The 18,480-nt window shown below is 49.5% G+C and overlaps 11 protein-coding genes across 11 annotated transcripts; 5 read left to right on the top strand and 6 right to left on the bottom strand.

The window, feature by feature from the left end:
* Nucleotides 1-231: 231 nt before the first annotated feature.
* Nucleotides 232-1,233, bottom strand: P174DRAFT_488915 (aminoacyl-tRNA hydrolase PTH2; the record flags this gene model as incomplete). The annotated part of the gene is made up of 3 exons (XM_024830798.1): nucleotides 232-819; nucleotides 921-1,037; nucleotides 1,086-1,233. 3 exons carry the CDS (start codon nucleotides 1,231-1,233, stop codon nucleotides 515-517), a joined length of 570 nt encoding a protein of 189 aa, XP_024681325.1. The 3' UTR covers nucleotides 232-514.
* A 355-nt stretch (nucleotides 1,234-1,588) lies between these two features.
* P174DRAFT_442598 (uncharacterized protein) lies at nucleotides 1,589-2,778 on the bottom strand. Its single transcript, XM_024827614.1, has 4 exons — nucleotides 2,627-2,778; nucleotides 2,223-2,547; nucleotides 1,752-2,149; nucleotides 1,589-1,694 (listed from the first exon to the last, which is right to left on the bottom strand). Exons 2-4 carry the CDS (start codon nucleotides 2,538-2,540, stop codon nucleotides 1,655-1,657), a joined length of 756 nt encoding a protein of 251 aa, XP_024681324.1. The 5' UTR covers nucleotides 2,541-2,547; nucleotides 2,627-2,778; the 3' UTR covers nucleotides 1,589-1,654.
* A 759-nt stretch (nucleotides 2,779-3,537) lies between these two features.
* Nucleotides 3,538-4,505, top strand: P174DRAFT_371574 (DUF4448 domain-containing protein; the record flags this gene model as incomplete). Its single annotated transcript, XM_024822383.1, has 2 exons — nucleotides 3,538-3,625; nucleotides 3,676-4,505. The coding sequence occupies 2 exons, from the start codon at nucleotides 3,538-3,540 to the stop codon at nucleotides 4,503-4,505; spliced, it is 918 nt and encodes a 305-aa protein (XP_024681323.1).
* Nucleotides 4,506-4,949: 444 nt separating this feature from the next.
* On the bottom strand, nucleotides 4,950-5,680 carry P174DRAFT_442596 (uncharacterized protein). Its single transcript, XM_024827613.1, has one exon. It carries the CDS (start codon nucleotides 5,653-5,655, stop codon nucleotides 5,422-5,424), a length of 234 nt encoding a protein of 77 aa, XP_024681322.1. The 5' UTR covers nucleotides 5,656-5,680; the 3' UTR covers nucleotides 4,950-5,421.
* A 274-nt stretch (nucleotides 5,681-5,954) lies between these two features.
* On the top strand, nucleotides 5,955-7,850 carry hcsA (homocitrate synthase). The gene is made up of 5 exons (XM_024827612.1): nucleotides 5,955-6,094; nucleotides 6,155-6,384; nucleotides 6,454-6,534; nucleotides 6,597-6,664; nucleotides 6,722-7,850. The coding sequence occupies exons 1-5, from the start codon at nucleotides 6,037-6,039 to the stop codon at nucleotides 7,674-7,676; spliced, it is 1,392 nt and encodes a 463-aa protein (XP_024681321.1). The 5' UTR covers nucleotides 5,955-6,036; the 3' UTR covers nucleotides 7,677-7,850.
* Nucleotides 7,851-8,406: 556 nt separating this feature from the next.
* On the top strand, nucleotides 8,407-10,355 carry P174DRAFT_432108 (sphinganine-1-phosphate aldolase DPL1; the record flags this gene model as incomplete). Its single annotated transcript, XM_024825732.1, has 5 exons — nucleotides 8,407-8,501; nucleotides 8,547-8,601; nucleotides 8,666-9,094; nucleotides 9,150-9,283; nucleotides 9,344-10,355. 5 exons carry the CDS (start codon nucleotides 8,407-8,409, stop codon nucleotides 10,353-10,355), a joined length of 1,725 nt encoding a protein of 574 aa, XP_024681320.1.
* Nucleotides 10,356-10,503: 148 nt separating this feature from the next.
* On the bottom strand, nucleotides 10,504-11,514 carry P174DRAFT_442592 (mitochondrial 54S ribosomal protein uL30m). The gene has a single exon (XM_024827611.1). It carries the CDS (start codon nucleotides 11,246-11,248, stop codon nucleotides 10,964-10,966), a length of 285 nt encoding a protein of 94 aa, XP_024681319.1. The 5' UTR covers nucleotides 11,249-11,514; the 3' UTR covers nucleotides 10,504-10,963.
* Nucleotides 11,515-12,058: 544 nt separating this feature from the next.
* Nucleotides 12,059-14,335, top strand: P174DRAFT_371508 (SNARE-binding exocyst subunit SEC6; the record flags this gene model as incomplete). The annotated part of the gene is made up of 1 exon (XM_024822382.1): nucleotides 12,059-14,335. One exon carries the CDS (start codon nucleotides 12,059-12,061, stop codon nucleotides 14,333-14,335), a length of 2,277 nt encoding a protein of 758 aa, XP_024681318.1.
* Nucleotides 14,336-14,586: 251 nt separating this feature from the next.
* On the bottom strand, nucleotides 14,587-16,173 carry P174DRAFT_372825 (uncharacterized protein; the record flags this gene model as incomplete). The annotated part of the gene is made up of 1 exon (XM_024822456.1): nucleotides 14,587-16,173. The coding sequence occupies one exon, from the start codon at nucleotides 16,171-16,173 to the stop codon at nucleotides 14,587-14,589; it is 1,587 nt and encodes a 528-aa protein (XP_024681317.1).
* Nucleotides 16,174-16,528: 355 nt separating this feature from the next.
* On the top strand, nucleotides 16,529-17,591 carry P174DRAFT_442589 (frataxin family protein). Its single transcript, XM_024827610.1, has 2 exons — nucleotides 16,529-16,992; nucleotides 17,123-17,591. The coding sequence occupies exons 1-2, from the start codon at nucleotides 16,615-16,617 to the stop codon at nucleotides 17,396-17,398; spliced, it is 654 nt and encodes a 217-aa protein (XP_024681316.1). The 5' UTR covers nucleotides 16,529-16,614; the 3' UTR covers nucleotides 17,399-17,591.
* A 432-nt stretch (nucleotides 17,592-18,023) lies between these two features.
* Nucleotides 18,024-18,349, bottom strand: dph3 (CSL family zinc fnger-containing protein; the record flags this gene model as incomplete). The annotated part of the gene is made up of 2 exons (XM_024824982.1): nucleotides 18,024-18,083; nucleotides 18,155-18,349. 2 exons carry the CDS (start codon nucleotides 18,347-18,349, stop codon nucleotides 18,024-18,026), a joined length of 255 nt encoding a protein of 84 aa, XP_024681315.1.
* Nucleotides 18,350-18,480: the final 131 nt, after the last annotated feature.

Genomic DNA, 18,480 nt, shown 5'->3' with positions numbered 1-18,480 from the left:
GGATCTGTGTCCAGCGATCCTGAGCATGGAGCTGTTCCTCTTCACGGAGGAGCTGTCTCTGTGTCTCGGTTGATTGCTGGACAGTTCGACGACTTAAGGAGCCATCCCCTTGTGGATGGTTTTTATTTCCGGTCGACAGATCTCAGATCGAATGCTGGCATTAGGTATCACTTGGTCTTGAGCTCCCGATAGGTGAGCTCGGCTGGAGGGCCTAGTACCAGCGGCGTCATATTCCTGATCCCTTTACCGATTTGGCCGTCGGCCTGTGAGGTTAGGGAAAAACCATGACTAGCCAACATACCTTTTTGCTACTTTTATTGCGCAGTATTATTCTGTAGGATTTGTGTAGATTGAATGAACTACAAGAGATGGTCTCGTAGACACCTACGAACCTGGCATCGCGTGGATCGTATATGCGACGTACTTCGTAATTCCAGAAACTCGCTGGTTGAGTGAAGCATTCGCGAATTCTACATTCACATACATACATTCGTCCCATTATCGCCATCAGCATTTACAACAGCTTTAGATGCCCCGTTACTTGATCCACCACACTCTTTGGCCCCAAAACTCCAAGTACCGTCCTGCTGCCGCTGGCGATCTGTGTCCGTCCAGCATCCTGGATCACGCGAGCGCAGAGGCCTAAGCCCATCGCCTGTGCTTGCAGCAACTGTAATTCCTCCTCCGACTTTGTCTGCAAGGCGATCTTTGCTTGTCCCTGTTGTTCCCATCTCCGCAGGATAGGTGACTGCGGGTTATGCGCGATGAGGTATTTGTAGCAGGCGAGCGTTGCATGCGAGCACTGGGCGGCGATTTTGCCTATGTTAAGCGTATCGTGTTAGCTGTATTCATTTCCACAACGCGCGCGCTGGATCTCGAAAAACCAAGCCTAGGCGGGGAAGCACAAGGGAAGGATTTACCCTTGGTCATGCCCAGATCCGTCCTCACAACCAGCACAAGCTTCACTTCCTCGTTGCTGTCGTCGAAATTGGCCAGCTCGCCACCATCGCCTTCCTCCTCGCTGTCATCTTCGTAGTCTTCGTCCTCTTCGTCGGAGGAATGCGGAGGGACCTTCACATTATAACTGTTGGGCCAGCCTTCCTTCTCTTTGGCCGAGGAAAATAGTCCCAATGAGGCGCCCTGCCCAATAAAATAACCAGTGATGCCAGCGAGGATAGCTGTAGCTATCACGTATGCTGTGGTGGAGGGAGGGACCCGGTCTAACTCGGCCATCTTTTTTATTTTTGGAAGTGCAAGGGTGGAAGAAGCTGTTGGGGTATTTTCCATCAGAGTTCTATCTAGCTGGTCCTAGTGGTAAACTAAGATCCGATCTGAGCTCGGGTAGCCGCCACAGCTGCTTGTCAATCAGTCAACTACTAAACCAATCCACCCCATGATCTAAAGGCAGGTAACAAACTTCTCTAACCGGGATTTCATTTAAAGCAAATAGTAATGGATCGATAACATTTCCCCCCCACCTCCTAACCAGCTTTAACCCTCAGCATACCATGACGCAAGCTGGAGGCTGTAGAAATGCACCAACAAGATCCAAAGCAGCATAACCAAGATTATAATTTCTCAGAAGAAACCGCTACTGCATTATATATACATTCCCGACAGTGCTGAGATTAGAGAACAACATCACCGTCATCTTCTAGTTAGGGCGAGCTCCCGCGTTGCCCATTCGGCGGCTCCTGTTTGGGATTAGCTAAACCAGAACAATGGTGAGAAAAGCAAGAATTGACACTTACATCAGAGTTCGGCTAGCAAAGCTGATGAAGATCATGAAGAGCCAACTGGGGATAACGCTGAAACCGTGGATGACATAGCCCAGGGGGACAAGAAGGTTGTTCTGGGCTAGCCAGCCGTCCGTTGGGTGGAGGGCGCCTTCGTAAGCGGGTTCCTTCTTGTAGGTCTTCTCGGAATGAATCTTGTAGATGTCCTGGGCCGTCACAGTTGTCGAGTTCAGATACACGACGTGGAGAGGTGTCGCAGCACGACTCCCGCCAAGTTGAGCTTGAGGAACTTCAAAGTACCAAACAGAGGGAGCGCCTGCAGACCATGTGGAGCACAGGAGCTGATCCGATTCGCAGTTCAGATGACCAAGATTAGGGGAGGTAGGGTCTGCGGAGAACAGGAGAAGAGATTCCTTCGAAGTAAGATGATTAGCCATAGGTTCTCGGGGTACTCGCATCTTCTACTACCCCTGTCTGAGACCTTACATTGAAAGCTTTGTCCGCGTTTCCGCAACGACCGAAACAGGTCTTGTTACCACCAGTAATGTACAGCAGCCAGTCTTGGGGCTCGGAAGATGGCTCCAAGAGAGACTGCCAGTTGCTCATGTTAAAAGGGGTGACCGCGACAGCCTTCTGTTGGACCTTCTGTTCGACGACCTTCTCGACCGTAGGAACAACAGGAGTCGCGGTTGGCAGGTAAGACTTGGCCTTGTTGAACCATCCCTGAACTCGATCCGCAAGGGGAACCTGCTCTTGCGCCGCAGCAAGGGCTGGGAGGATAACGAGAGCTTGAATGAATCGCATGGTGCAGCTAGCAGTGATGACGCGTGTCAGCAACAGTCGGAAGAGGTGCTACCTAGAGAGCATATCTATATTGAAATCGAACGAACCTGAACTGGTTACAATGACAATAAGCGCACTTTGGATTGAATGGACGGTCTGAAAGGCCAAAGTACGGACAGCAGGTAGCTAGGAAGGCGGGCTCCTGAGTTGTGAAAGAAGTGAAACAGCCACGAAGGATGAAAGTGATTTAGTCTCCGCGATTGGCGACAGCTGGCCTAAGCGTCGGGAGAGCCGACTTATCAATGTTAGCGGGGGAGCAGCTTTCCGGTGCAGTTAAGTAGATGGTCTAAAGCGCAAAGGGTTTGATTTGATTTGATGGAATGCTTAATGGCTTAATTTATTGTGCCAGGTATAAAGTTAAACCAAGTGGAAAGATACCTCTACATCACTGTTGCAAGGACTTTCGTGTTTGTTTATATGATGTCTTAGGGATGCTCTTGATTATGTCACCCTGATATAGTTAGTTCGCTTCTTTCGACCTACCAACAAGATCGTCTATTTGATTGAGGTTTCTGGCTGTCTGAAGTTCGTGCTCCAGCAACACTTTGAGACAGTAATGACTTTCAACACAGAAGTCGCTGGATACCTGGGCTATATTCCTACGAAAGCTCTAGGCCGACGGAGTCGGATGTTCTCCATTGTACCTCATGACTCCTTTCATCTTTTGAATCTGCTGAGCCGATGTCGCGGCTTCCAAAAATGGCAGCGTTCAGTTCATATAGTAGCTCCTCCTTAAGTTCTCGCAGTAGAACTGCACCGATTGCCTCGCCCTCACAAAACCTGTGTGTCTCAGAGGGGCCTTCTAGCCATTGACATTGCATCACAGAATCATAGTTTTTATCAGACGCATCCTGTATCCACCACAGAGTCAAGAGGGTTGATTTGCACCAGACTATCATCTACGGGTCCATCAACAAATACGGAGATGTGGTGTCACCCTGTTCCCACTTCAGCCCCGATGGCCTGGTGGCTCATAGTAGCGACCTTGATGGGCCACGGGCTTGGTGCTGCGCTAGGAAGAAGAGCGGATTCTTCGATTCCTCATTGTGAGTGACTTAGTTATACCGATCAGATATATTTCCAATGCCTTATGAAGCTCACGAACATACTCAAGCAACCGCGACTCTATTGAACGAGGCTCCTTCACAAGATTCACGCAATAACACAAATACCTCGTCTTTCTCAGGCCACTTCCCTATCTGTACCGATCTTAATGGTCCAATAGCGCCTTTTTGTCTCCCTACGGATGGTGCAGATGTTACAGTCGACGCGACGTACTATGTCACATGGAATGCTGACTTCTACCCTCTGAACGCGACGATCACAATCGAGTTGAGATACGCGAACTCTTCTCAGGGAGACTCGGCATTCACGTCTGAAAAGACTGATAACAGTTACGGTTATATTTCGCTTCATATGCAGAAGGAATGGCTCCAAGGAAAGCCATACAATACTCTGACACTCTATATCATCGAGCTGGATCCTACGTCGGGTAGCCGAGCTAGTGCCCGGCAAGGCCCAACTGTCATACTCCATCCTAAACCAGTTGAACACTACAAGCCTTCCCCTCAGATACCCTTTAATAGGACGGCTCTTCTTATCGGACTTCCAGTCAGCCTTGGTGTTGTCATTGCTGTTGTTGCGGGCCTGGCTTTTGGCATGCGTAAAAGCAGGAGGACCGGGCTGAGAGACGTCGTGAGTGCCCGAGGAAGGGGCTACGGAATTGGGAAATCCAGGAACCAACGCCTTGGGACCAAAAGGGAGATTAATGGGCCAGATTCTTTTGCAGCCTTGAACAAATACAGAGAGGACTCTGGTGAAGGCTTCTCCGAATTCGAGGGTTCAGAGAAGTCTCACGGACTTGAGCGCAGCGGGAGCTTTGCGTGTAGACAAGAGGTATCAAGGCTGAAGACATGGAGCGGTTGATGGGTCCGCATTCTCCGTGTTCGCCTTGTGTAGGTGAGGGCATTGGGTAGCAAGAGGTGTCGTATCTTCATTTACCTTCGTCTCGACCCTTCAGTCCTGGAAGGACATTTTCACTTTGATGCCTCACAGTAGTTAAGAAGGAGCTCTGGTTCGAAAGTTTATTAAGCGATGGTTGACGTATTTTTACCTGGCAAGGCTGATCCTGTTGTTGTGTTGATTGAACAGGCGATTATTGGTATGACCATACTTTGTATGTCTCTCCATCCTGCTCCGCATGAGCATCTGCAAGGACATTGAGAGATCCAGCTACCTCTTCATTTATGACAGGTGGCATTCAGATGGTCATAGGCAACAGTAAGAAAATATGATGTCTCATGATACATGAAACAAATGCTGTGTAGCGCGGTCTCGGACAGTCGAATTTAGTATGAAGTACCTAGAAGAGTCCTTCACTCCGTACGGAGTACTGCATGCTTTGTGCAGTGTGCAGACTGCAGCCATGAATAGATACTAGGAGCTGACGCACTATTGTCAACTTTATCAGTGGATCTTGGTACCTACCTTACAAGGGAATAATACCTATGAAATAAGAGGCTCTGAAGTCTGTACGGTATCCCTCTATATCGAGGACCTGAATGTCTGTGATTATCAATTCTCTCTCTTCTAGTCCTTTTTCTGTTTTTTGCCTGAATGGATTTTTCGATGCTTGGTGAGAATGAATTCTCGTAATTGTTCGCTCGCAGCCGAAGCCGTCCAATCATTCAGTCGTAGTTCAAATCACCTAAGCCGATGTCGGTCCCAAGTTTAGGTACTCCGCACCTAGACTTGCTGCTCTTCAGTACTGAGAACTTCGTTTTCACGTACAGGTAACCACACAGATGATGTTAATTCAACGTGACGATACCCCTCTAAATTTCTACCGAAATAGAGTCAAGAGACGAGTGGCGACATACGTACATTCCTTCCATGGCTTGCCTAGCATGTACCTTGCCGATAGCTGATTTGCGAGCAATAGTATTATCACCAAGTAATGAGTAATCAATGGGGAAAGATCTTCAAATGTTGGAGCAATCAGGATTCCGGTTGCGCTGGGAGAAGCAGAAAGCAGAATAGCATTGGCCTGGCGGAGAAAATCCCCACACAAGCCCATATTCAGAATCTTAGATAACCAGAGATCATACAGTAGTAGTCGCTCAAGTCTCTGCAACACTCGGCGTGTGAAATTTTCTTCGTTGCCGCTCAAAAGTGCCCAGCGAGTCCGAGTCCGCTTCACCCCTCCGAGTCATAGTCATCCTTTCCAGACCGCCCGCCCTCATAAACTCCACCCACTTTTTCTCTTGCAGCGTATGACTCTTACCTCCTAGTACTACTCACATAAACCCCGAAATTCTTTGAACATCACCATTGTCAGTTCCTTGTTTTACATCCATTCCACTTATTGTCAATTGTTACCTAACCTTTGATCCGTCATACAGCCAATCTCGCTCACTCCGACATTGTAATAGAAATCACCCCGCTATCAATTGACAAAATGTGCCCCGGTGCAGACAATGAGCCCAATGGGCACACCAACGGCGCCAATGGCACCGGTATTTCACCTGGAGACAGAAATATCATACTTGATCCAGACTAATCTCCCTTCTTCCCAGTTGCTCACCCCGGCTTCACTGCCGTCCAGACCCGTCAAAACCCTCACCCTTCGGCTTCTCGTAACCCTTACGGCCACAACGTCGGTGTGACCGACTTCCTGAGCAATGTCTCTCGTTTCAAGATCATTGAGAGTACCCTTCGTGAAGGTGAACAGTTCGCCAACGCCTTCTTCGACACCGAGAAGAAGATTGAGATTGCCAAGGCCTTGGATGAGTTTGGTGTCGACTACGTGAGTCATAGCCAGCTGGAGTCAACATGTTGCTGGGAAGACGTGCACTGACCGAGACATGGAATATAGATTGAGCTCACCAGCCCCTGTGCTTCCGAGCAGTCAAGAAAGGACTGCGAGGCTATCTGCAAGCTTGGCCTGAAGGCCAAGGTACGTTCGCTCCCCTGATCCTGATCTCAATTCGCATCAGTTCTAAAGTGTCGTTGCCACAGATCCTCACACACATCAGATGTCATATGGACGACGCCAGAGTTGCTGTCGAGACGGGTGTTGACGGAGTGTAAGTGGGCCTACCAACGGTTGGCAATCATGGTGGAATTCTGACTTTTTTATACAGTGACGTCGTTATCGGAACCTCGTCCTATCTCCGGGAGCACTCCCACGGCAAGGACATGACCTATATCAAGAACACGGCCATTGAAGTCATCGAATTCGTCAAGTCCAAGGGCATTGAGATCCGGTTCTCCAGCGAGGACTCCTTCCGTTCTGACCTCGTTGACCTGCTGTCCATTTACTCCGCTGTCGACAAGGTCGGCGTTAACCGTGTTGGTATCGCCGACACTGTCGGTTGCGCTTCGCCTCGTCAGGTTTACGAACTAGTCCGTGTGTTGAGAGGTGTTGTTAGCTGTGACATTGAAACTCACTTCCACAATGACACTGGGTGTGCCATCGCTAACGCTTACTGCGCCTTGGAGGCTGGTGCCACTCACATCGATACCTCTGTCCTTGGTATCGGTGAGCGTAACGGTATCACTCCCCTTGGTGGTCTCATGGCCCGTATGATGGTCGCCGACCCCGAATACGTCAAGGGCAAGTACAAGCTCGAGAAGCTCAAGGACATTGAGGATCTTGTTGCTGCTGCCGTTGAAGTCAACATTCCCTTCAACAACTACATCACTGGTTTCTGCGCTTTCACCCACAAGGCCGGTATCCACGCCAAGGCCATTCTCAACAACCCCAGCACATACGAGATTATCAACCCTGCCGATTTCGGTATGACCAGATACGTTCACTTTGCTTCGCGCTTGACGGGCTGGAACGCTATCAAGTCTCGTGCTCAGCAGCTCAACATTGAGATGACCGATGCTCAGTACAAGGAGTGCACTGCCAAGATCAAGGCACTTGCTGATATCCGTCCCATTGCCGTTGACGACGCTGACAGCATCATCCGTGCCTACTACCGCAACCTCAAGTCAGGCGAGAACAAGCCTCTTCTTGACCTCACAGCTGAAGAGCAAGCTCAATTTGCTGCTAAGGAGAAGGAGCTTGCTGGCTCGGGTGTTATTGCTTAAGCAATACGCCGTTTGTATTCCACATTGTTCGACTCCATCTTTCTTGATTGAATCGACCTGTTCATTTGTTTAGAATTTTGAATCCCTGTTTTTCTCTCAGCGTTTTCACAACAAGGAAGCACTGGATTTCCTCCCGTCATGATCTGATGTTTTCTTTCTTCTTTTGGTATGTCACGGTATGTCTTGGGATGTTCATATTCGGGGTTTTCAAAAGTCATCCTCTGTCCCTCAAAAAAAAGGGAGATTGGTGTTAAGGAGAGCGTTGTTCTCTAAGCTGTATATAGCTAGCAGGCCGTTCCAAGGTCAAATGCATTATCATTTCTAGTGTCATCCTTTTGTTGATAATACGATTCTCAAGCTTACATGGTAGGAAAGGTCCCGCTAGTGTTGTTTCATGTTGATGTCTTAATAATTATGGGAATAGCTAGGTTGCCATTGCCCATTTGCCTTTTCCCAATCTGCAGAGTGGCGGAAAATTTCAGATCGATCGCGGTTGCTTGATCCGAAGTAATGATTGATGTTGCATTTGTCATATTGTTTGGCAGGATTAACATGTGGAAGATGAACCGAGGCAGCTTCGACTGGCGCTCTTTTTAGTCTCCGTGGTCGACTCCCAGAATCTCCGATTAAGCCACGGACTCCTCCAGTTAGTTAATCCACCATCGTCATCACTTACCTAGAGGTGACCTATCCCCATCCACTCTCTTCTGGTTCCTAAAAAGTCTGCAAAATGGCTTCCTCGGTTCTTCCTGTTGCCTTACAGAACAAACTGCTTGGCTACAGCAGGGCTCCCAATGCGCAGTTGGCGGCCTTGAACTTCGATCTGTAAGTGGACGAATCAACCCATCATTCCTGGTCCCCCGCCCATAGGGAAGATCATGGAGCGACCGTTCTGAGCATTGACACCCGAACTCTAACACGGTGGGTACGCGAACTACAGACTTCGGAATATTATCTTTATCCTTTTTCTATTGCGTTATGTTCGCAAGACCTATTACTCTCTCCGCGGCTATGGCATCATTGGCAGCATCCGTAATGTCTACGCTTCAATCCGGCTGTTCTTCTATTCCGTATTCCTGCGTACCCCCGGGGTACGTGGCCAGGTCGACAAGCAGGTTTCAACGGCGATCGAGAATCTCGAGAACAAACTAGTCGCCACTGGCCCCGGTGTCACTAGGTATCTGACTCTCCCCCAGACAGGGTGGACATCAGAGCAGATTCGCGCCGAACTCGATAAACTGGCGAACATGGAGCATACCCGCTGGGAGGATGGACGAGTCAGTGGAGCTGTCTACCATGGTGGCCAGGACCTGTTGAAGCTTCAAACGGAGGCGTTTGGGCAGTTTGGCGTCGCAAACCCCATCCACCCAGATGTTTTCCCTGGCGTTCGCAAGATGGAGGCTGAGGTGGTTGCCATGGTAAGTTTTCGCCGGTTATTTGGATGACGTGCTTGTTAATATGGAGTATTTGTAGGTCCTCGCCTTGTTTAATGCTCCTTCGGATGGCGCCGGTGTCACTACCAGCGGAGGTACCGAAAGTATTCTTATGGCCTGCTTGGCAGCTAGACAGAAGGCATTCACAGAACGGGGAGTAAAGGAGCCTGAAATGTGAGTCCTGTACTATGCCTCGGACTGCTGAGTGGATAGAGTTGCTAACATTCATTGTAGAATTATTCCAGATACGGCCCATGCTGCATTCTACAAGGCTTGCAATTACTTTGGAATGAAGCTTCATCGGGTTCCCTGCCCAGCTCCGGAATACAAGGTTGATATTACTGCTGTACGGCGCCTAATCAATCCCAATACTGTTCTTCTGGTTGGCTCCGCGCCCAATTTCCCTCATGGAATCGTCGACGATATCCCTGCTCTATCCCGACTTGCAACTAAATACAAGATTCCTCTTCATGTCGACTGTTGTCTGGGCTCCTTTGTCATTGCATTCCTTAAGAAGGCCGGCTTTCCCTCCCCTTATGAGGAAGAAGGAGGCTTCGATTTCCGCCTTCCGGGCGTAACTAGTATTAGTGTGGACACACACAAGTACGGTTTCGCACCCAAAGGCAATTCCGTGCTCCTTTACCGCAACAAGACATACCGCAGCTACCAGTACTTTATTTACCCTGATTGGTCCGGTGGTGTGTATGCATCTCCTTCCGTGGCAGGATCTCGGCCAGGTGCTCTGATTGCAGGCTGCTGGACCAGCCTGATGAGCGTTGGTGAGACTGGCTACATCAACAGCTGCCTTGAAATCATAGGAGCGGCGAAGAAGTTTGAAGCGTCAATCAAAGAACATCCAGTTCTGTCCAAGAATCTCGGTATCATCGGGAAGCCCATGGTCAGCGTGGTCGCGTTCCAGAGTCAAAACGGTGCCATCGATATCTACGACGTTGCCGATGGTCTGTCGGCCAAAGGCTGGCACCTAAATGCTCTCCAGTCTCCCCCCGCAATCCACGTGGCATTCACAATTCCGACAGCGGCTGCAGTCGAAAAGTTGACCACTGACTTGGTCGAGACGGTGGAGAAAGAGCTAGAGAAGGCCGAGGAGAGGAAGCGGCAGGGCAAGTCGTATGTGCTCAAGCGTGGCGAAACATCCGCGCTGTATGGTGTTGCTGGCAGCATTCCCGATAAGAGCATTGTCAGCCGTCTTGCTGAAGGCTTCCTGGACACTCTGTATAAAGCCTAAAAGATCCATGCTTGATTGGATGGTTGCCATGGGTTTCGCAAGTCGCTGGAAACGTTGAATCGTTCCTCACCCGTAAAATTCCAATTCTTTGAGATATTGGGTTCCTGATTAAATGATATAGCTACGGCAGTGGCGTTTAAGGCGTTCAAGCAGATTACTGTTCATACATTATATAATTGTACAAATTGTTCTTCTCATCAGACCTTCGGAAATCAGTAACATAACACCAAGACAATAAGAGAATGGAGGAAAAAAGGACCAATCTTGACATCCTGGTATAATAATGCTGGCACAAGATATGTATAATACATGAATCGTTGAAAAGGACGATAGAGGGCCGGGTTGGCCATGTGAAGAACATGGCTAGGTTTGAGAGGAAGTGTAGATGAGATATAAACGTTCCTGCAGGAGGGCGTTCAAGCATCAGTACACTAGGCACTGGAGCTTCCACGCAGAATGATTGCATCGAAGATGTTGACAACCACCGTCTCAAAGGCGTCCACATATGCTTAGGAAACCGATATCCTCGCATGAAACTACCGGGAACATCCCAGCTGGCTCACATGGCCGAGAAACAAGAGCAACAAGTTGGTAGTAAGACCCGCATTCTATGCCGACCGATTCTCGCTAAACTCTTCATTTGATGCCTTCTCGACATAGTACCCCGGGTCCGGCCTCCGTTCAGCACGAACTTCTTCCTTTGTGAGCCGCCTGTCGACTTCTTGAACCTCCACAAGTTCCTTGACCTTCATGATCTGACCAGCTACCGATGGCGATACTGGGTGGAAGACTGTCGCCATGCGCTTTTTGAGTCCGAGGGCCTTGAGGACGTCTGTTGTTCGTCGTGGGAGACCGATGGCGGAGCGGAGGAGGGTGACGCGGAAGTAGCTCATGTTGATGAGTATATGAGTTTTCCGTTCGGATCGTCGGTTTTGGAGTGTTTGGAAGCTGGGATCAATTGGCTTCTGACTGTTTGTCTTTGCTTGTAGTTGCGGTGTTGGACATGAAGTGTAACAATGGCCTGGCGGAATTTTCTCTCAACGAAAGCCTCGACAACTCAAGAATCGCAATGGACAGTATATGCGAGGAATGAATGAAGTCGTCAACTTGGCATATAGTGTCTTACGCTCCACGCCTGCTCAATTATCTCGATTAGCTTGATATCTTTGTCCGCAAAATATCGGGATTTTCTTTTGCTGGTATGGTCGGTCAGCCAGGCGGAGAGTCACGTGCATTCTGTTCTGCCGGTGTCTTCATGTGGCGGGCGGGTGGAATTCACGGGGAAGCTTGACGGTGTAGCTTAGGTGTACTCCCGTCATCAAAGCACGGTGTCTGGCTTATGGGCTGCTGCTGGGAATTGCTTCCAGCAATTTGCAAACTGGGCATGGAATTAGCACAGCAGCTGCCGGTTTCATAATCTAGGATCTGTCGGTCGACCGGTCGAGTTCCTTCGAACAGACACCCTGGGTTAGTAACGCTGCGCGCTTTACTTCACTACGTTTGTCCTGGACGTTGCATTGGCGCAGTCTACTTCTATATTGCGCGTACGCTTCTTCTGAGGTTGCTGAGTCTCACAATTAAGGCGACATCCGGCTCGATTCACGCAGTTATCTATCCTTCCAACACCTCCCGCAGGATCAAAACATCGCATAGGCTGCGCAGTCTGACATTAATAATAACTTCTCAATTACGTATCTGGCAACATGGCGCGAGAAGGAGACTCAGACGGCACATTGGCCATGCCCCGGCTAGACGAAATCTTGCGCCACCCAGAAGACCTGGATAAGATTGCAGGATTGAAAGCCGAATACACGCGAAAGAAGGGAGCAGTTGACTCACAGCTCCGGGAAGGTCTCCGGCATCAATTGGAAACAGTCCAGCGTAGTATCAATGCCTTGACCGAGGGCCAGCGACAGGTCACAAAGACGAGAGACGAACTTCAGACTATAGACAAACTGTGCGCGGAATCACAAACGAGCGTCGAGGACTTTTCGCGGATTGATAAATTGGCCAAAGTACAGCGGAACTTCGAAGCAACTTTGGTGATGAAGAAGGGCTTGGAGAACTTTAGTACCGATCTTGCTGAGGTCGAGGAGCTTTTGCGCCAGGACGACGAGGATCTTGAGAATCAGGCGAATTTGTTACGTGTGCACATGCAGATCTCGCGGTTGAGAGATTTTCGAGACGAGGCGATGGACCAGATTCGCAAGGCTCAGGACCCGAGCAGCGAAGCGACGCTGGCGGACTACTTCCAAGGCCTGGATTCTGTCATTGATTGGTTTGATGAGCATCTCGGAACCGCTTGTATGAATCTCATCCCGCTAGTGCAGTCAGACAACCGGAGTATGGTTGTTCGGCTGGGTGTGATTGTTATGACTGAGGAGAAGAATGACGCGACGGTGCGCGCTCTTCAGGAGGCACAAAAGGATCATCAGGACCTGGCCGGCCGGTTTAAGTCCATGAACATTGGTCCTAAAACAGTTCGCGGCTACAAGGAGAAACTCTTGCAAGCAATCGAGCTCTATGCGGAGAACCAGTTTCGGGAAACCAAGGAGGCGTTTTTGGGCGATCCTGAGAACCTGGATAAGAGCTTCAAGTGGTACTTCAACGACCTCTTTTCTGTTCAACAAGGCATGCAAGCACTGCTTCCGAAAAAGTGGAAGATTTACAAAACATATACGAATATTTATCACCGAATGATGCATGATTTTCTGATCGAGCTCATTAATGACCCTGAGTTACCGGCAGACAACTTGCTTGCGATTCTTCACTGGAGCGAAAAGTATTATAAGAAAATGAAAAAGCTCGGCTGGAAGCAATCCGAGCTCCAACCAAACATTCTTGACGACCGTGAGCCTGAGCTCATCCGACAGTGGCAAAACATCATCATCAAAGCTGTGGAAGAATGGATGGATCGAATTACCGAAACAGACAGAAAAGGACTCGTCGAGCGCATTCCAGATTCCCTCGACACCAACGCAGAAGGATACTTCCGTACAAAGACCCTTCCAGATATGTGGCGTATGCTACACGAACAGATTGTGGCTTCCGGTGCTTCCTCTCGAACAGATGTTGTAGAAGGCATCATTGATGCTATGTTCCGAGTGCTCAAGAGTCGCCAAACCACCTGGCAAACGCTCATTGACGAGGAATGTGCGAAATATAAGGCGGTGGGCGGCGACCAACTCGAAGGCCTCCAGCTATTGCAAGATTGGCTCATTGCCGTTGCCAACGATCAGATCGCCTGCATTGACGACAACGACGAGTCGGGCCAGCTGGGATACTTGAGCAAATTCAAGCGTGATTTCGAGCCATCCGTGGATCCGAAGTATATGGCCTCACGAGCCATACCTGAACTCGACGCTTTGCGGGACGGCTATGTGGACTTGAGTACGTATTGTCTCACGCAGTTCGTCGAACTCGTCTTCGCTGTCGACTTCCGCACCACTATTCCAGACTTCTTCACCCAAAAATGGTATGGCGACTTTGCCATCAAGCGAATCACCTCAACTTTTGAGGACTACATGACAGATTACTCTGCCGTTCTCCATCCTTCCCTGACCGACATCCTGGTTGAAGAACTATCCGACGAACTTCTGATCCGATATCTGTCATCGGTCCGCAACAAGGGTGTCAAGTTCAAGCGGCACGTCGATCCGTACACAGACAAGTTCAAGGACGACGTCCTTACAGTTTTTGCTTTCTTCCAGAAATACCCCGACTCATTTGCTTCGATCAAGCAGAAGTGGCGGCTGGTTGATTGGCTTCTCCGTCTGCTCGAAGCAGAGAAAGGTCCGGCTCTGGTTGCAGTTTACGAGGACTTCAAAACCGAATACTGGGATCTACAGTTGTCTTGGGTTGAAGCAGTGCTGAGGACTAGGGATGATTTTGAAAGAAGCATGATCAGCGCCATCAAAACAAAGGCGGCGGAATTGTCAATAGAGAGGGGTACAGAGACGCTCATGAGCCGCGTGCGATGATGCTGTTGGTCTGCCAGGCTAAGTTGAAGGCATTGAAGGTGTTTGTTCTTTCCCCATTCTATGGTGGCACCGTGACTTGTCATCTGTCATTGGATCACTCGGGGAGATATCCTACCAGCGAGGCGTTTTGGTGTCTTTTTTGTTCGAGGGTAAATACCTCAGGCACGGATTCTCAACTGTCAGTACGACAGGAGATTCCTCTAATGAGCATGCCATGATCATAGTATATATATAGAGGCCATTTGAATGCTCTAGATTTTAACGCCGCCCTCAACACTCCCATCGATGCTGCCGCAGCCATTAGATTCTTGGTCATCCTGGTGGCAAGCTTTGCCCTCAGCAACCACTTTTGAGTTCCCCGAAGATGTGAAATCCAGGCTCCTTTCTGCCACAACTCGGTATTTTTCTCCCAAACGTGCATTCATCCCACTATCGTCAGGATCAAGCTTCTTTGCGCCCATCTCACAGATACAGATTGTCTCTAGTGGGAAGTCCTTTGCCCAAACGAAAGGGAATGCGTCTACCCTCTTCATGGATGACGTCTTCTGTTTCTTCTCCGGGGAGGAATTGCGAAGCTCGCTGCCACTGCCATCTGTAGTGCTGGCAGAATTTGACGCACTTTCCGTCCCAGTCTCGTTGTTAGCGATTTGTCGCCTTTCTATTTCGTTGGGTTGAGGGGTCACTGTAATGGAAGGAGACCGTGGCGTTGTTCTTTGACCATCGAAGTAATAGTCTCGGTAGTGAGCAAGAATATCCCGTGCATCGAAGGTGTATTGACTGTTTCGGCGGTTACCGCTGTTTTGAGGGCCTCCTCCTCGCCGTCGACCACGGACATAGATAGTGTTCACCACCGTAGCATGAAGGAGAAGCGGTCGAACTTTGAGCTTAGACTTCTTTTGCGCAGCGGTGACGACCGTGGTCGTGATGGGTTCGCGAGTTTGCGAATGTGCTTGAGCAGACTCGTCCGCCAAATCGACGGGCATTTCTTGAAGAAGGGTTGTACGATTCTCGAACGGAGTATCCGTATGGGGTTGTTGGCCTTGATCTAGATTTGGCTCAGCTCGGTGTATTGTACTCGTTGCGTCGCCGGTGTCCATTTCCGTGTCTTTGGGTGGCGTCTGGGGCTCAGTGTCATTTGAGCCTGGCTTATTCTTGATATGTTCGCCCTGCAAGAACCCTGCCTCTAGGAACTTGTTCCGCAGCAGCACGCAAAAGGGATAGAGGCGAGACGTGGAATCCACAGGAGCAGCATGAAGGACGGTAGCCGCGCGCCCCCTCGGAAGCGCATGTAAGGATTCGAGAGAAATTGTCAATGGTTCGTAGCTGCCTCGTGAAACGATCGCGGAACCAGAGTCACCTTCCTGCTCTAGTCGCCTTGATGGGTGAGTTTCCTCACCCTCTCCCACTGCGCCCGTAAAGTCAGACTGATGTCGAGGCGATGAACTCCTTTTTCGGAACCGTCTCGATTTCTTGGCGATTTTCTCTGCCTCATGCATTATGGATGCTAAATCGAGTGAGTGGAAGAACTGGATTGCTTCTTCCAGCCGTTCTTTCGTGGGAAGACTCATCACCCCGAGCGTAAGATGAAGAGTGCCGACGGGACGCACCGCGCCATCGGGGATGAGCGGGCGTTCAGCAGAAACCTGCTGTTGTACGGAGCCATTCTCGTCTGAATGCCAAACCGACGGAATGGCAGCTTTAAATGTTGATAAAGAAGATTCCAGCTGAGGTAGCGAGATGTCGTTCACCAGCGGAAGGCACAGAAAGTGTGTCAGAGGGGGCCTCTTTTCCCTCTTAGGGAAAGTCCGTGGTGCTCCATTTCTCTTCTTCTCGGACATGTTCCAATGATAAAGACAGAAAACAGGGCTTGTTGATGGTTGAAGTAGAGGCCTGAAAGGCCTGAGGGTTTTCATATGTGATAAGAGTTATGCCACTTTGGGACAGTAGTAAAGTGCCATATGGAAACTTGCCATAACCAAAATATGCGCCCCCGATGGGAAAGGATAGTGATAAATGATCAGATGCTACCACAATGAGTACAAATAGACATGAATCAGAGTCATCAGCTGCCTGAAAACATGGAGGAACGGAGGAAAGGAAGCTGAAGGAGAGCTATCGACAGCTAAGCTGCATCGAGGAAAGACTATGACATATGACGCGCATCTTCGTTTCTCCTCCGCATTTCATCCGTAACCTTCTCCATCCTCTCTTTGTTCGGCAATCACGCATCCCCTTTATAGTCGATTGAAGGTCAGCTTATAGCTCGAAAATCACCGAAAATGCTTTCGCGCATTTCTCGATCTGCTGTCTCCTCCGCCGCCCGTCCTTCTCTCCGTGTAGGCCGGGTCTCAGCAACGGTGCCCGCAGCCATTCATCTTCAACCCCGATTGAACAGCGTCAGCAATTCGTCCCAGGCATCCCGTCGAGGGTTCCAATCCACCAAATGTATCCGCAAGGGCATCTTCCCTGATTCCGCAGACCCTCCCGCCCCGAACCCGCAATCGAATAATGTCGCTGGCGCGTCCACCCATGTCACGGAACCCTCGCCGTTGACTGACGCGCAGTATCACGAGTTCGCGGAGTACTATCTCAATGTGATTCAGAATGAAGTGGAGAAGGCCCAGGAGGAGGGATCTGATATCGAGGCAGAGTATAGTGTGCGTATTGCGGGCCTGCGTTGTAGATTTTCTCTTTTCCGTTTCTTGTCCGAGGCAACTCATGCCGCCCTTATGATTTGCAAGGCATCTCTGGCTAACTCGCGGTTCGATATACGATCTCTAACTCTAGGCTGGCGTAATGAATATTTCAGTTCCCGGTGTAGGAACCTATGTCCTGAACAAGCAGCCTCCCAACAAGCAGATCTGGCTCAGCTCGCCAATCTCTGGCCCTAAGCGGTACGACTGGGTCGTCGAAGGAGACCAAATGCATGAGAAGCAGGATACACGTCCCTTCGGCAATGGAAAATGGATCTACCTCCGCGATGGATCCAATTTAACGGATCTGTTGAATGCGGAGCTGTCGTTGAACATTGCAAAGGACGTCTACAGCGAATTTGAGAAATAATTGTTGAGTGGCCAAGAAGGAGTATGTGGATGATCAGGCGATGTTTAAGATTACCATATTCTATGACGAAGAGGTTACGGTGTATGATATGGAGATCAACATTTCAGTTTCGTCCATGGGAACGATGTAAACACCCGCATCAAGTGCATATTCACTTGCTGCGCAGATATACAATCATGAATCGAAAGTTCACCAATATAATGATCTTCTTTCCTCCCAGGTCCAGATTTCTTCACAACCAAAACGCCCTTATATCATCCTTGACGTGACTTAGGTGAATCTTTATCATGACCATGGTCGGATATAGCTGTGATGTCCCTCTGCCTCAATGCAAAGTGTCCTGACAGTCACGAAGACACTGTAGTCATAGGGGAGTCGCTCGCAGGGTGCGCATATCCATTGCCTTGGATACGAGAGAACCAGAAAAGGCCACGAAGGCCCGGACGGCTGCAGTCGTGGCGTGATTCCTGTATCCTCCATCAACTGACAGGTATCGATACTCCGAGGGAAGTCATTCCGGTTCGTTAAGTTGAAGTACGGGCTGCCAGTAATCCGTGCGGCGTTTCAGGAATAGGCGCGAGGAACTTTGGGCCAGCTTCATAACATAGCTTGTCTCTGGGCTGATTTACGCCTGCACGGAAACTGCACCTGGTGCCGGCTGATTACCATCTTTGGGAAGATCAGACTGCAAGCAGAAAACATGTGTCAGCGATCCATATTCTGTGATCTAGTCGAGGCCGAAACTGGCAACTATACCACTTCAAAGATAACCCGAATCATCAAGCTGCAGCTAGGGCAGACGGCAATATCTTCGCCGTCGCGCAAGTCATCGATTGCGATTTCGAATCTGTCGCCACAGGGGCACGGGTAGTGGTATATCTGGAGATTTGGGTCGAAGGTCATGTCTTCGATCTCGATTTCGTCGTAGATGGAAAGAGCTTCGTCGGCCATATTGAGTGATCGTATCTTTTTCTGTGCACTCGCGAATTCAACTATGAAACGTCTATTGTAAAAAAAAAGTACAAAGCAGTCTATTGATCTTTATCACTAGAAAACTTTTAGTGGGTCGGATCATGTGACTG

The sequence above is a fragment of the Aspergillus novofumigatus genome (assembly GCF_002847465.1).
Source record: "Aspergillus novofumigatus IBT 16806 chromosome Unknown P174scaffold_5, whole genome shotgun sequence".
Classification (NCBI taxonomy): domain Eukaryota; kingdom Fungi; phylum Ascomycota; class Eurotiomycetes; order Eurotiales; family Aspergillaceae; genus Aspergillus; species Aspergillus novofumigatus.
Note: the sequence above shows the minus strand (reverse complement) of the source record. Positions and strands in the feature narration are given on the sequence as shown.